This window comes from Lucilia sericata, unplaced genomic scaffold (assembly GCF_015586225.1).
Source record: "Lucilia sericata isolate MDLA Ls3-8-SP2 unplaced genomic scaffold, ASM1558622v1 Contig000508F_arrow, whole genome shotgun sequence".
Classification (NCBI taxonomy): Eukaryota; Metazoa; Arthropoda; class Insecta; order Diptera; family Calliphoridae; genus Lucilia; species Lucilia sericata.
This window is the reverse complement of record NW_023994522.1, coordinates 163,378-179,205: the sequence shown is the minus strand read 5'-3', so window position 1 is coordinate 179,205 and position 15,828 is coordinate 163,378. Positions and strand designations below refer to the sequence as shown.

Genomic DNA, 15,828 nt, shown 5'->3' with positions numbered 1-15,828 from the left:
TAAAATTGCAAAACTTGGTTTAATGCATCATTGTTAATTTTTTTTTAAATACTAAAACATATTTCGTTTTAATTATTATAATTTTTTTCCAATATTGTTTTTATAAAAATAAAAAAACATATATATTTTTTCTACAAAAAAAAATATCTTATTTTAAAGTTGTTTTATTTGAGGATAAAATGAAAAACTAACAAACAAATCAATGGGTAAGTTTGTTTACGATCGTTTTATAAATGATCATGATTTCTTATGTTTCTAATATGAATATGTAAATGATCGCAAATTATCCCTGTTTTTTAAATAAACTACTAACAAATAGACCAATGGGTATGCTAGATTACGACCGTTTTACAAATGATCATGATTCATTATCAATTGGACCTCTATTTAATAAACTGTAGCTGATTTAAGGTTATTGCTATGAAAATATAATTGATCTCAGAAGTTGAGGTGAAATTTGGTTCAAAATTCAATAACAGATTTAAAAGCTGTTTGATGTTCACACACATCTCTGTATTCCTAATGGAAAATGATTTTTTAAAAACCCCAAAAAATATAACGGACGAAAAATTCTATAGAAATAAATTGATTATTTTCGTTTATTATTAAACCAAACTTTTTACTACATTCCCCTACATATTTAATACAATACGCTTTTAGGCAACTCTACTAATAATTTTAAGCTGGCAATGCTGTCACAGTAACATTTCAGCAAATCACCCGCGAAGATTTTCCAGTAAAATAAATGCATTTAATTATTTAATTGTAAATATTATTATTTAACTAATTATTTAAAAGCAAAACTAAAAACTTAGTCAGCCTACAGCAGATTTTAAGCTGCCGTCGAATTTTTCAGTGACAACCAACGCCGATGTTAATATTTGTCGGCGCAGGTCTTTGCTTGACAGTTGACGTATTGTTGCCTGGTTGTGTGAATGTGTGCTGCTTGTTGGATTAATTTTTTGTACGATAGAAATTTTGTGAAAAAAATTTAATACACATTTTTCCAAGAATATTCATTAAAATAGTTGAGGGAGTCTTAAAAATCACAAGATTTCTGAAAATCAAACAAAAAAGAACAAATCCATACAAGATTTTTGTTAAGAGACACACACGTCATCTGCCAAAAGCAACTAGTGAGAGCGAGTGGAAGTGGTGATACACATTGTGAAAATAGAAAACACTATATTAGTGAAGGCTAGGTCGGTCAACTGAAATAAGCACATTGTTGGAAAAAAGAAAACTAAAAAAAAAGCTAAATAACAATGAGCCAATTAACGGAGTTACTGAGGAAGGAATTTCCGGCCATGGACAATGAGCTAAAGGAGTATGTCGAAGGCGTGCTAGCCGGCAGTTTGGATGATTTTGAGAGTTGCGATGATATCTACGATGCTGTGGGTGATATTTTGCAAAGTATCAGCATGGAAAAGAGCGAAGACAATATTCGTGATTTATGCACACAATTCTACAATATCATCAAGGTTGACAGCAAATCAGTAGAACAGAAAGTGTTAAATGCACCTGTCAACATTGCCGACATGGCGAAAGATATGGAAACTGTTGATAAAGATATGCATAGTATATGGCTGGTAAATAAGGATAACTCTAATGTAAGTATATTAATAATTTTAGCGTTATAAAGCTTTGTTGGTTTTTTAAATTTTTCTCATTTTATTGCAGAAAGTTGACACCAAAAAATTGGTTAAGGCCGAGGCTAAACTGCAACAAAAGCAGGAAAAACGTCAAGATGCTGTTAAGGCACCTGCGGCACCAGTTAAACTGCAACAAGCCACAGCTTCTCAGGTCACAAATAAAAAAGCAACCAAAATGGATGCCAAGGGAACAAATCGTTCAATGGATATTAAAATTGAAAATTTCGATTTAGCTTTTGGAGAAAAGTAAGTATGAAATTAAATATGTATATACATATGTATGTTCTTAAAAGCCTAAAGAACAGAGACATAAAAGATATATGGTAAGGATTTTCGCCTAATTATTTAATTTACAGAGTCCTGCTACAAAATGCCAATATCCTCTTGTCATTTGGCCGACGTTATGGTCTAGTGGGTCGCAATGGTTTAGGTAAAACTACTCTACTACGTATGATATCCGAACGTCAACTACAAATACCCTCACACATCTCTGTCCTGCATGTGGAACAAGAGGTGGTGGGTGATGATACACCAGCCGTTGACAGTGTACTTGAATGTGACTTTGAACGCACTCGTCTCTTAACACGTGAAAAAGAAATTATGGCCCTATTAAATAGCGGCACACAAGATGCTGCGCTTAGTAACGAACTAAGTGAAATCTATGCCCAACTACAGAATATCGAAGCCGATAAAGCGGTAGCTCGCGCTTCTGTAATTCTCAAAGGTTTAGGTTTCGATACCGATATGCAATCGAGACCGACAAAATCATTTTCCGGCGGTTGGCGTATGCGTTTGGCTTTGGCACGAGCTCTCTTCTCAAAACCCGATTTGTTGTTACTTGATGAACCTACTAACATGTTGGATATTAAAGCTATAATATGGTTAGAGAACTATTTACAATCCTGGCCCACCACTATACTGGTAGTATCTCACGATCGTAACTTTTTGGATACCGTACCAACCGATATAATACATTTACATTCCCAGCAATTAGAGGCTTACAAGTGAGTTCTATTCTCTATTAATAACTAACATTTTTACTAATAGACTGTATCCTTTTCTAGGGGCAACTATGAACAATTTGAAAAGACTAAAAATGAAAAACTTAAAGCTCAACGCCGTGAATATGAGGCGCAAATGGCTCATCGTGCTCATGTTCAGGAATTTATTGATCGTTTCCGTTATAATGCCAATCGTGCGGCTTCAGTACAATCGAAAATTAAAATGTTGGAAAAACTGTAAGTAGAGTCAAGATGCTTTAGCTAGCAAAGACAAAAACCTTAAGAAATCGTTTAACAGAATTTTGTTATTGTGTTAACATCATTACATATGTTAAAGCTCATAACAATGTTAAATGTTTAACAGAACTTAAGAACAATCCCAAAAACATTTAAGCGAATTGAATTAAATTTTTGTTTTTTTTAAGGCCCGAATTGAAACCAGTTGAAAAGGAAGTCGAAGCCAAACTTAAATTTCCTGATGTAGAACCCTTAAATCCACCAGTTTTGGCCATATCGGATATTGAATTTAAATATGATCCAAAAGATCCTTTGCCGGTATTTAAAAATGTTAATCTTTCGGCCAATTCAGATTCTCGTATTTGTATTGTAAGTTTTTATAAATTGAACACAAAAACAAATATTGAAATGTAAACAATTCACATTTTTTTTAACAACAAAAAGGTGGGTGAAAACGGTGCCGGTAAATCTACTCTATTGAAAATTATTGTGGGACAATTGACTACACCTTTGGGCAATATTGTATTGCATCGCAGTTTACGCATTGGTTACTTTGCCCAGCATCATGTGGATCACTTGAATATGAATTTAACTTGTGTGGGAGTTTTAGCTGAAAACTTTCCAGGACGACCAGATGAAGAATATCGTCGTCAATTGGGTAGTTTTGGTATTTCGGGTCCATTAGCTTTACAAAGTTTAGCTAGTTTATCTGGAGGACAAAAATCTCGAGTAGCTTTAGCTAAAATGTGCATGGGTAAGTTGAAATAATTTAATACTTAAAAACAAAATTTTAATAAAAATACTATTTTCCAGCTGAACCCAATTTCCTGGTACTTGATGAACCTACAAATCATTTAGATATAGAAACTATAGATGCCTTGGGTAGGGCCATCAATGCATTTAAGGTAATTTCTACAACACAGCCCGTCATTAGAGATATTAAATTTTTATTATTTTTTCATTTGCAGGGTGGTTGCATTTTAGTTTCTCACGACGAACGTTTAATCAAAGTTGTTTGCAAAGAATTGTGGGTTTGTGGCAATCGTACTGTACGCGCTATTGAAGGTGGTCTGGACGAATACAAATGTGAAGTTTACAGAGAAATTGAAGCCAATAATAGTTAATTTACTCAATTGTGATTTTGTTTAATTTTTCTAAATACATATTTACATACATATATTTAACAAAAAACCCAAACACTCAACTAAAACACTTAAAAAATAGTTACAAAATACATAAATATATATATAAAGAAAGAAAAGGCATCATCCTATTTAAATATTACCATTATTATGTTTTATCAACACACTCGAGGATATTTATACATACAATTTATTTATACAATGAATGGCCTCCCACAAAAACAACATAGAAAGATTTATAATTTAAAAAAAAAAAATTAATAAAACAAAAAAGTTGTCAGTTGCACTATTGCAACTAAAATATTTATAAATGACGTGTATTTATAAAATATTTTTAATAAAAGAAAAACAAAAAAATATAACGATAACATGCAATAAATGATACAAATATTTAGAAAAACGAGTATAAATGTATCAAAAAGTGGATTGATTTTTTTATTGCAATAATAATGAGGGGACAATAGAAAATCGACTGACTACCTTTATTATTACTAGAGCATGATGATAGAATTAGATGCAAAATTATTTGTTTTCCTTTCTACTTAACTAAGTCCGCCTGTAGAAAATTAACAGATTTTAATTATTTTATACGACTTTTTTCGACCTTTTCCTACTATTTTTATTTACAAAGTCGATTTTTTGCTACAAAATAGTCGACTTGGATTCATTTCGACAAAATGTTGTTGTTGTTGTTGTAGCAACGACACTATAAATCGACTTTTTGTCAAGAAAGTTGACAAATTTGTTGAAAAAGTCGGTAAATCTTGTTGGGAAAATGTTAACTTTGTAAATAAAAGTTGAAAATAATTCGAAACAAATCGAAAGTCTTAAATTGCAAAAAACTGTTTCAAACTATTAATAGAACCTTAGTTTTATAGTTAAAATTAAAATTCGATTTAAAAAAAAAAACTCGACTTTTGCTACTTTTAAAAACCGAATTTCGAATTTTTAAAATATCGACTCTTGCATCTTTTCTGAATCTTATTCAAAAGCTATTAGATTCGATTATACTCTGGCTAAATTCTCTCTTTGTAATATTCGCATAACACTGAACAATAAATTAAAACATTTAACTCAATATATTTGTTCAATACACCAGTATATGAAGTTATTTATTTGTTAATATCATTACAAAGTTATAGATAGGTTATTAAACAAATGTACATATATGATGATACATTTTCAAACTAGTATAGCAGCACTTTTAATATTAAATATTAAAACTGACTCCAAAATCGTATGCATAGAATTCAAAAACTTATTAAATAAAATAAACGAGCACACTGCTGTCTTTATAATGGAAATATATATGTTTTGTTGAACAAAATTCAATTTAAATTTTGGCAATACCAATAACACCGCAACCAATACGAGCACCAGCATTACCAGTAGACTTGCTCAATTCATGGCCACCTTTGCCCAAATCATCGGGATCGGCATGTACAACAACGGTACGGCCCAAAATGCTGTTGGCACCAAACAAACTGATTTGTTTGTCGGAAATGTCGACCTATATTAAAAAACTTACTTGTAGTTTTGTCTCGGAAATATAATTGCAATTAAACATACCTTGGTGGGTCCATCACCACTAGCTTCGATATTGCCCAAATCACCTACATGTCTATTCTCATCACCGGGGGCACCATGTTCCTTGCCACATGGGTTGAAATGTGGACCAGCTGAGGTGCAGCCGTTGGTATTGTCACCAAATTCGTGAACATGGAAACCATGTAAACCCTTGGCCAAACCATTAATTTCACCAGTTACTTTAACTGGAGAATTTTCATCCTGAAAAAATTGTGTAATATTAGGTATACATATGTAAAGAAGTAAAATGTTTAGGAGTTAACTCGATTTATAAATACCTAGTCCACAAATATAAAATGTACTCTAGTTATGTCTATTAGGAAATATGAAACATAAGCCCTAAGTTTTTAATTGGTTTCCTATATAGTCAACTGGAATCCTATTTTAAACAGACTTCAAATTATGATTCCATAGTTGAAACAAATAGTCGACTTTTTGCAATTTATGAAAAGTGACTTGCAATTTATGAAAAGTGATTTTCCGAATTTTGTTCGATTTTTTCACTTTTTGACTTCTTTTTCGATATAAAGTCGATTCACACTACTTCTAATTATACTAATGGCTCACCTTAACATTCCCAAATTACAAACACTTTAATATTAATGGCAACTCTCTAAACGATGCAAATGAAATTGGAATTTGATATAAATCATTCGGTACAACGCAGTAAATAAAAACATATTAAATATTCTACAAAGTACTTAAATTACACACACACATACATTGCATAATAATATACCCACAAATAGACTAGATAATATTCAAATTAAAAAAAATTATCATTTCTTTTCGAGTACTTCTATCACCTCAATAAAAAAAACATTCAAATAAACATGACTGTGGACTTTTTCCCTTCTCTAGACAACAACAACACTGCCGGCTTAACATACACACAGCAACACATGGACTTGCATATAATGTGTATACTACATACACACTAGTTCTTGACCTTCAATCTTTTATATAGAAAAATTTTAATGCACAGTCGAGAATTGTGAAATTTTTCATTTAGAATAGAAAAATTAGTAACTAATTAATAATTTAAAATTACTTACAGCTTGCTCAAAGAATACGGTACCCTTGGCATCACCATTGATAACACAAACAGCTTTACAAACCATTTTCTTTAGATTTTCTAGATTTTATGTGGTGATTATTTCAGCTTTAATTTTACAAGTAAAATAAAATAATTTGTGTGGCAGATAAGAAAGCCGATTAATTTTTGTTTGCGGCGTCTGACTAATGTAAGTTGTCGGCGGCTAATCGGTTTTATACCAAGTTTTTACCGGTTCAAATAGAGTTGTATAGGTGAACAAAAAGTCGACTTTTCAGCATTCTGACTTCTTTCAATTTATTTCATTTTGGAGCGAAGTCTGTGTATAAAAAACCTTTTTAAAAATATCAGATTCAATGTTACTTTTGATCTGCTTTATTTTCTTTATTTTAAAAACAAACATCAAAATATTTGTTTTTTGTTTCTTGACATTAAATAACTGAAGTTTTTTTATTGTTGTAGGGTTGCATATTTCTGAATAATTGTGCCATGATTTACCGTTACAATTCTAATATCAGCTAGGAAGCACCCCTACAAGAAATGAATGACCGAAACTAACACATACAAAATTATTTTACTAACACACTTGCAGATTTTTTTTAGAGAATTCTATAAAAAAAATTATAATTCCATCAACAATGACAGCCAAATGACTGGTAAAATGACCGACACTGTACCAAACGTGTGGTATAAGGTTGCATTTGCATACGCAAGAGTGAAACAACTACATTTTGAATAATATTTTATTAAATTTTATATTACCATCAACAATGACAGTCAAATGACCGATCAAATGACTGTCACTGTGTTTCAGTGTTGTATTTTTCGTCGTTATAAATTCATTATTTCTGCGAAAGCCAAAGATCAAGAAGCGAAAAATTACAAAAATTTACAAAGTCTATAAATTATTAAAAATAAAGAGAATTATTATAAACTGAATTTAAAAAAAGTGCAGGAAGTGGAGCTGAAGATAAACACTTTGGAGTTTAATCAATCTATGGTAACATGAATACTTACTTTTGATTTTTATATTTCGATATTTATATGTATTTCTTTACAGACTTACTTATTTCCACAAATTAAAAAGAGCATCAGAGGATTTAAGATCATGCGAGGTATGTAAAATGGTGAAATGATTGTTAATTTATGTATATGCTTACTATATTAATAAAATTAAAAAAATTTATATCTTAAAATATTAATAAATTGTGTTTTATTATAAATTGATATAGCCGTCAGTTTTGACGGATATATTCATCAAGTATGATTAGTCAACAATGACCGATTAATACATCATTTTTTATTTGTTAACTGTGATGGATATATCCATCAAGCATGATCAGTCAATCGTGACTAATATTTATATCATCCTTGATTACTAAACATCAAAAGATTGAGCAGCTCAAATATATGTGTTACAGTCGATATAATTCATAAGTGCGAGGGTGATGCAAGATCACATGGACACGAAAGTTTCCATCAAGTTTTTCATATTGCCCTTAAGAACTTGATAGAAACTTTGTTCTACGCAATGATCGATATTTCCTTCAGTAGTGTCAGTCAAATGACCGGTCAAATGACTGTCACTGTTCTTGTAGGGACTTCCTAGAGTTCTATAAATGAAACAAAAAGTCAAATTTTCGACTTTTTACGATATATAAAAAATTGATTTTTCGACTTTTTTCGATTTTTTGACTTTTTTCGACTTCTTTCAACATTTATCGACTTTTTCCGATTTTTCGATTTTTTGACTTTTCTATTTTTTTTTTGACTTATCTTTTTATTTACAATGTTTACTTTCGACTTTTTCTAAGACGATAGTCGAGCTATCGAATTTTTGAACAAAATAGTCGACTTCGACTTTTCGACAAAAAGTCGATTGTTCGATTATTCGAAACTCGATTCATAAAACCCTACTGGTTGCAGGGTGCACGAATACAAGGTGACATCACTTGCCCAGCTGATCATTGTTTACAATTTTTTATACATAGACTTGTATACAGGATTAAACCGCACGTTTGTCAAACTCCATATAAAATATTTGACAATTGTACGGTTGCTCTCAAGTGCTGGTACCTTGTTAAATATACCGTGACTGGTTGCATATCAATTGTTGTTTCTGTTCTCTTGCGGGTGTGTGTTAACAAAAAAAGAAAAAAGTAAATAATTTTTTATTAATACGTGTTAACTAATTAAAAATAGACTTTGTAATTTAAAAATTCAATCAATTCTTAACAAATGTACAAAAGAGTTTTAATAAAACAGTAAGGATGAAAAACAAGATCATACTTCTACTTTTATTTACCACCGGCTTGCTGATTGACGAAACAATACAACAGGCTGTTTTTAAGGAGACACAAGAAGGTAAACAACTATTACGTACAGCAAGAGCAGCGGTCGATGCCAACTTGGCTTCCAAAGATCACTCTCTAATCGATAACCATGACTGTGAGGAACTGAAGACACTGTGTACGCACATTAAAACTACTGATAACCTTGCGATCTTAGAATGTGTGTCAACTTTTACATCTAGTCAATTGGAGGCAATGCCTGATAAATGTCAACATGCTATATGGCAAGAGACGAAAGAAATGATAAGAGCGAAATGGGTAGAAGATAATCTGCTGAAGAGACAATGTGCGAAAGAAAGAGACTCTTTGGAGTCGTGTATTAATGCCGTGGATATTTGGACGTGTATTAAGGACCGCGCTTTACAGCTGGAACATGGCAATAAATGTCGTTCTTACATTAAACGTGTACATGCAGTGTTCTTCCCTGATTTTGAAAATCTTGGAGACTTTTTTAATTCTTGTTCTACGGAAATAGATCAATTGGAATGTGGTCGTTTGAATATAGAACACAAACCAATATCACAATTGGAAACTGTAGATTGTTTGCAGCAGACAGGTGCCGATATTTTGGGACAACCCTGTAAATTGAGTATTGCACGTATTGAATTGCAAGAAGCTGATTTGAAATTTTTTGAAATCTGTTCAGTGGATTTAAAAAACTTGTGTCCCCAAGAAGTGAGTGGCACACCGGGAGCCTTCAAATGTTTGGTAAAAAATAAAAGTAATCCTGCAATGACCAACCGCTGTAGCGATAAGATATCACAGAGAGACCGCGAGATAGCCAAAGATTATCGTATTTCTCATGGTTTAGCAAAGGCTTGCAAGGATGACATTAAACTGCATCATTGTCGCCGTGGGGTGTCCGAGGATAAACAGGTACGTTTGGCGCAGATTCTGTTGTGTTTGGAAACAGTAGAGAAGAATGGTACAAAAATAGCACCCGAATGTAGGGCTGAAATTGACGATCATCGACGCATGTTAATGTCAGATGGTCAATTATCACCGGAAATTCTTAATGATTGTGCCGATGATATACCGAAATTCTGTGGAAATGTTGATAAATTATCGAACATTGGTATGGGCCAAGGAACGGGAGGAGAAATTATTCACTGTTTGATGGAACATGCACGCAAACGACGCAAGGATAGACGTATTACATCTCAGTGCCAAAGATCTTTGGAAAATCTTATAAAGGTATCGGATGTTGGTGAGGATTGGCGTGTCGATCCGGTTTTGCGAAGAAACTGTAAACCCGTGGTTGATGTTGCTTGTCGTGATACAGATGGTGGTGATGCTCGTGTTATGTCTTGTTTAATGGAACAATTGGGTACACCTGCCATGACTCCCGATTGTGAACATTCACTGCTGCTTATACAATATTTTGTGGCCAGAGACTTTAAATTGGATCCTCAGCTGTATAAACATTGCCACGATGATGCCATTAAATATTGTCATGCCAAAAAACAATGGGATGATGTTACCGATATACAAATGGATCCTGAGCGAGGACCACTCATACTGCCCTGTCTTCATCGCATGGCCTATAGTGACGATGAACAAAATTCCCTTAGACCCGCCTGTTTTAAGGAAGTTAAACGTGTTATGCGCCAAAGAGCTGTCTCGGTAGATCTAATACCTGAAGTTGAGGATGCCTGTATAGAAGATTTGTCCTATTATTGTTTTGAAAATACCGGAAAAGGTGCTGAAATGGATTGTTTGCAAATACATTTGGAAAAACTACAAACTTCCTGCAGGGTAAGTGTGGGAAATGTATATTATTCAGGCAAAATGATAAACATGCAACTTATTTTAGGAAGCTGTCACTCAATATACCGAAGAAGAGGCTGCCCATGTTGAATTGAATCCTGTTATAATGTCTGTTTGCACGGAAGCTATGAAGACTCACTGCAGTCACATACTCAAGGGTGGCAAAGACAAGGGGGATATGATGGATTGTTTAATTTCTCACAAAAATGATGCCGATTTACGACAGGATCTCAAATGTCGTGCTGCCATAGAACATTTTCAAATAATTTCCTTGAAAAACTATCATTTTACCTATAAGTTTAAAGAGGCCTGTCGTCCTTATGTAGTGCGTTTTTGTTCGGGTAGTAGAACCAAAAACGATGTTGTAGCTTGTCTCAGTGAGGTGATGCGCAATGATACGATACGTGGTCAACGACCACGTATACCCAAAGAATGTAGACAACAGGTTAAGGCTCAATTGTATCAGCAGCGAGAATCATTGGCTTTAGATCCAAAATTGGCAAATGCTTGCAGCAAGGAGATAGAAGAGTTTTGTTCCGACAAAAAGGGACCAGGAGAGGTGAATAATAAGAATGCAAGTTCTACTTTTTTTCATAAAAGACATCACATTAATAAGTTATAATTTCATTTCATTTCTTTTATTAACAAAACCAAGAAATTGTTAAAGAAACGTTGTAACTTTTTAAATATTTGTGTAATTTTCCAGGCCTTAGAATGTTTAGCTATGAATACACCACGCTTAGGAAATTCCTGTCATCATGCTATATTTTTGGTGAAAAAATCCGAATTGGGTGACAGTGCCACTGATTATACCTTAATCAATACTTGCAAGGAAATGACCTATAAATATTGTTCAAAAACAGATCCTATGCGTTTGCTGGATTGTTTAAAAACCTACAAAGATGATCCGACATTTGATGCCCGCTGCCATTTGGTGGTGGTTAATCGTATGATTGAACAAAATACTGATTTTAGATTTAATCCAACATTACAATTACATTGCGGTAAAAATATCGATCGTTATTGTTCCGATATTGTGGCTAAAGCCGAACCAAATGAAGAGCTTAATGGCAAGGTAAGTTTGAGAGATTTTAAAATAATATATTTTTTTGGATTTGCAGCATTTGTATGGACTACATATCAATCAAATGGAGTACCACAGAACATTGTCCTATCCCTATACTGTTTAACTTCTTCCTCTCTAAACTCCTCACACTTGTTTTACTTCTACCTCTTTAAACTTTCCATGCCACCACAAGGCGTGGAAGAGTTATCATATGCGAAAGACTGTAACATTACGGCGAATGGTTATTTCGAATAACCACCCAAAGGGATCACTTTTAACAGCCTGTTGATCTCCTCAGATCATGACTTTACATTTACGCACAGATTGCGAAGTAGAAACAAGTTCCTCAAATCGCTAACAAGTAGACATTTTTGGTCAGTGATAATTTATGCTGCTCCAGTGTGTTAGCCTTTCGCTAAGTGATACCCAGTGAAGGAATATTTAAACAGATACAGGTTGCATGCAAACACCTTCATTAGGGAACGAATGTTCTCACAGTCCAGAAACACAATATTATGTTGAATAAGAGTTACCGCTGTGATGGCACCGTTTTAGTGCAGGGTGCGTTGAATTAAACTTCACATTCAATGAGTTTCAAAGACCATGCCATTAATACTACGTTAGCAGTATACAGCATGAATGTCATACTTGTATGTCACACTTCGTCTATAGCAGATATGGAAGAAAACCTGCTTCGGGAAAGCCGAGTAGTTCTGGTACAACTAAGATTAGGATCTTTCGGCAAGTAGCAGTGGAGGAGAAGCCAAGTGCCCCTCCACGAGATATTAATGATACAGGCCGAACGAAGGAGGAGAAGGCTAGGAACGGGACTTTGAGGTCTCTCGCCTATCCGTCTAAGATGGCAAAGGCTGATTCTTCAAAGTTCTCGTCAGAAGGCACCGACAAAGCGTCGCTAAATTCGAGAGAATATACGGCCCCGTTGGTGACGTTCTGGATTGGTCCACTCCCTGGAGACAACAGGTGGATGCTGCCATCAACCCGGCTAAAACTCAAAAGAGTGATGGGTCGATAGCAACATCAACCTGCAGTCTGCCAAAAGGCAAAGAGGGTGGTATCCCGAAAACCAATGCGCTCATGTCTTCGGAGCGAGCTGCGGAGGTTAAAGGTCTACCACTCAAAAAAACCTAGCAAGGTGGACACGACACCGGGAAAGGTAAAAAGGACCGGTGAACTTCCGGCCCGCTCTCCTACTGACCTCCGTAAGGACGTCAATAAGGGAAAAGGCTCCGGTACTGACTGACCCTCCAAACCAGTGGTGTCAAAGTCACCCAGCACAACGAAGAGGTCTGGTCCATCCCCGGCTGGCGCTCCTAAAGGAGACAATTAAGAGAGCCAGATCTGGGGATGATCAACCCTCTTCATCCAGCAAGAAGGTGAAGAAGTCAACCAGCCTGGATGTATGCCTTCAAGTGGCAGTCATTGATCGGAATGATCCAGATGGGAGGATCAGTACCGATTTCTGGCAATCAATTGAAGGTACGCTGATTGATGAAATCGCCATCTTTGAGGGTGGGTCGGAGGATGTATCCTTCAATGGTGCAGACTGGGTTAAGGGCGTGAAGGTTGTCAATTGCGGTAACAAGAACTCCTTGGAATTCTTAAAATCGGCAATTGGCAAATATAGCGACATTAACACAGCAGCAAAGCTTGAGGTGATGCAGGCTTCCGAACTGCCACTACGGTCAATAGTAACAGTGTGGATTCCACCACCCGTAAGAACGGTGCAAACCATACTGGCACTATTGGCCAAACAGAATGGTGATGTTTAGAAGTGATACAAATATAGCGTACTCCGATAAAGTATCTAAATGCTGCAATATTTCTTAAGTTATGTTAGGTTACGCAAGATAGGATGTGAACTCGAGTCTAAAATAAATAAATTACTCATTCAATATTTCAATTTCTTAATATTGCACTATTTCCCACTTATTTTTAGGTTATACAATGTTTAAAAGATAAATTCCGTAAATCATTATTAGACGAAGAATGTTCACAAGAAATGGTGAAAATACTACAAGAGCAAGCGCTCAATTATAAATTAAATCCTTTATTGCAAACTTTTTGTAAACATGAAATTGCCGTTCTGTGTCATCCCGAAAAAATGGTTAAAGAACATGGTTTAGTGGAAGAATGTTTGAAGAATGCATTCCTTAATGAAAAAATCATAAATAAAGATTGTCGTTTAGAAGTGGCGACTTTAATAGCGGAAGCTAAGGCTGATATACATGTGGATCCTATATTAGAAGAAGCCTGTACAGATGATTTATTGCGTTATTGTTCGAATGTTAAAAAGGGCAATGGAAGAAGTAAGTTTCCAAATTAAAAAGCAATAATATTAAAATCTAATTTTGTTTAAAAACTGCTTTAAAAATTGTTATTTGTTTTCTTTTAGAATTGAAATGTTTACAAACAGTGTTACAAGATCATTCCAAAGCCATGGAACAGGATTGTCGCCTAAAATTACAAAAACGCATAGAAATGTTTAGAAATGCTGATACGGTAAGTTTTTTTTTTTTTATTTTCCACTTTTCAATAAAACCTTTAAAAATAAAACAAATATTTAGGTCTTAGTACAACCACCGGAAAATATGGAACAATTAGTTAATCAAGTTGTTAGCTCACCAGCTAAAAAATTCTTTATTGTTATACTTATGACAGCGGTGGGCATGATCTTTATAATGGGTATATTTTTGGGTCGTGTTACAAAACGTGCAATGAACACCAAAAATAAATAATATTTATTAATTAAGTATGATACAAAAGTGACTTAATGTATGTTTTTTTTTTAAAGCAAAGAATTTTATAAAAAATACTAAACAAAGTCTACCCACGTTTGTTAGAATTAAATTAGTGTTTTAATGGAAATTATAAAAAATACTTAACATCTTTTAGAACGAATTAGTTACGTCCAAAAAAAAAAAACACCATCAAAACAAACACCATTATACATGATAATTGGAACTCCCTTTAAATATAATTTTTGTTTTTCTTGTTTTTTTTGTGTTTAGTCAAACTTTATTCCATGTTTTTATTTTTAATTATACTTATTAATATGAATTTAATTTAATATTAAAGAAATAAAAAAAACTATTTTTTTTTGTCCAAATAATCTTAATCTTCCATGATTTCTTTTTTCATTAAATGAAAAATTGAGAATTTAAAACAAGTTAAATATATTTGTAAAAGTTGAATAAAACTTTATTTTTATTTGTTAAACGTTTAAAACAATGATATGTATGTATGTGAGATCGTTTAAATTACAATAATTTTTAATATAAACTACATATTTGGTTAAAAAAACTTTAATAGTGCTTTTTGCTAAGACTAAGATTTAACTTAAGCGCAAATCACTCTCTATAAAAGCACGAAAATTAAGGAAAACTTGTCAATAGTTGCTTTCTTAAAAGCATCTGGAGCAATTTTTACAATTCGATTTGTTTAAAAGAGCTATAATCCGGAGACTCAAGAATCTCAAACCAGACTGTGTGTCCTATTCTTTAACTCCTGCTGAGGTTGAAAACACAATTCTAAACTATCAAAAGCTCTTGGTCCTGATGGCATCTTAATGCTAATGACAAAGAAACTTGGTAAAGTAGCAATAGAATATCACATCCACTTTCTCGAATTGTCGATTCGCCAATTGGTGATTTGTGATTCCATTCTAAAACCTAATAAACAAGCTCTTGGTCCTGATGGCATCTTAATGCTAATGACAAAGAAACTTGGTAAAGTAGCAATAGAATATCACATCCACTTTCTCGAATTCTCGATTCGCCAATTGGTGATTTGTGATTCCATTCTAAAACCTGATAAACCCGCTACAAACGGTGAATTATTCCGCTCTATTTCACTTTTATCACAAGTAGTAAAGGTTTTAGAATCGCTACTATTACCATCCCTGAAAGGGCATTACATGCTAGCCAATCACCAACATGGATTCAGGGAATCTC

General features: G+C 33.7%; 3 protein-coding genes and 1 long non-coding RNA gene across 5 annotated transcripts; 2 read left to right on the top strand and 2 right to left on the bottom strand.

The window, feature by feature from the left end:
• Positions 1-889: 889 nt before the first annotated feature.
• On the top strand, positions 890-4,081 carry LOC119605675 (ATP-binding cassette sub-family F member 3). The gene is made up of 8 exons (XM_037958929.1): positions 890-1,610; positions 1,681-1,898; positions 2,009-2,656; positions 2,717-2,890; positions 3,079-3,259; positions 3,335-3,644; positions 3,704-3,795; positions 3,859-4,081. Exons 1-8 carry the CDS (start codon positions 1,266-1,268, stop codon positions 4,012-4,014), a joined length of 2,124 nt encoding a protein of 707 aa, XP_037814857.1. The 5' UTR covers positions 890-1,265; the 3' UTR covers positions 4,015-4,081.
• A 1,029-nt stretch (positions 4,082-5,110) lies between these two features.
• LOC119605678 (superoxide dismutase [Cu-Zn]) lies at positions 5,111-6,887 on the bottom strand. The gene is made up of 3 exons (XM_037958934.1): positions 6,675-6,887; positions 5,602-5,820; positions 5,111-5,542 (listed from the first exon to the last, which is right to left on the bottom strand). Exons 1-3 carry the CDS (start codon positions 6,738-6,740, stop codon positions 5,366-5,368), a joined length of 462 nt encoding a protein of 153 aa, XP_037814862.1. The 5' UTR covers positions 6,741-6,887; the 3' UTR covers positions 5,111-5,365.
• Positions 6,888-8,764: 1,877 nt separating this feature from the next.
• On the top strand, positions 8,765-14,964 carry LOC119605673 (Golgi apparatus protein 1). 2 transcript variants are annotated; one of them, XM_037958927.1, is made up of 6 exons: positions 8,765-10,779; positions 10,838-11,365; positions 11,498-11,866; positions 13,815-14,184; positions 14,271-14,377; positions 14,443-14,964. In XM_037958927.1, the coding sequence occupies exons 1-6, from the start codon at positions 8,944-8,946 to the stop codon at positions 14,611-14,613; spliced, it is 3,381 nt and encodes a 1,126-aa protein (XP_037814855.1). In that variant the 5' UTR covers positions 8,765-8,943; the 3' UTR covers positions 14,614-14,964. The 2 variants fall into 2 exon arrangements, with proteins under 2 accessions (XP_037814855.1, XP_037814856.1); XM_037958928.1 differs by having other exon boundaries at positions 10,838-11,350; positions 14,443-14,962.
• Positions 14,965-15,366: 402 nt separating this feature from the next.
• On the bottom strand, positions 15,367-15,723 carry LOC119605674. The gene is made up of 2 exons (XR_005231602.1): positions 15,685-15,723; positions 15,367-15,546 (listed from the first exon to the last, which is right to left on the bottom strand). It is a non-coding gene; the product is annotated as an uncharacterized LOC119605674 (long non-coding RNA).
• Positions 15,724-15,828: the final 105 nt, after the last annotated feature.

Bases quoted from the DNA above. Each gene is read 5' to 3' on its own strand.
- LOC119605673 (XM_037958927.1), top strand. From the start codon at position 8,944: ATGAAAAACAAGATCATACTTCTACTTTTATTTACCACCGGCTTGCTG. The intron at 11,366-11,497 runs GCAAGTTCTACT...GTAATTTTCCAG, and splicing joins GAGAGGTGAATAATAAGAAT to GCCTTAGAATGTTTAGCTAT. The intron at 11,867-13,814 runs GTAAGTTTGAGA...ACTTATTTTTAG, and splicing joins ATGAAGAGCTTAATGGCAAG to GTTATACAATGTTTAAAAGA.
- LOC119605678 (XM_037958934.1), bottom strand. From the start codon at position 6,740: ATGGTTTGTAAAGCTGTTTGTGTTATCAATGGTGATGCCAAGGGTACC. The intron at 5,821-6,674 runs GTAAGTAATTTT...CAATTTTTTCAG, and splicing joins CCGTATTCTTTGAGCAAGCT to GATGAAAATTCTCCAGTTAA. The intron at 5,543-5,601 runs GTATGTTTAATT...TTTTTAATATAG, and splicing joins GTGGTGATGGACCCACCAAG to GTCGACATTTCCGACAAACA.
- LOC119605675 (XM_037958929.1), top strand. From the start codon at position 1,266: ATGAGCCAATTAACGGAGTTACTGAGGAAGGAATTTCCGGCCATGGAC. The intron at 2,891-3,078 runs GTAAGTAGAGTC...GTTTTTTTTAAG, and splicing joins ATTAAAATGTTGGAAAAACT to GCCCGAATTGAAACCAGTTG. The intron at 3,645-3,703 runs GTAAGTTGAAAT...ACTATTTTCCAG, and splicing joins TTTAGCTAAAATGTGCATGG to CTGAACCCAATTTCCTGGTA.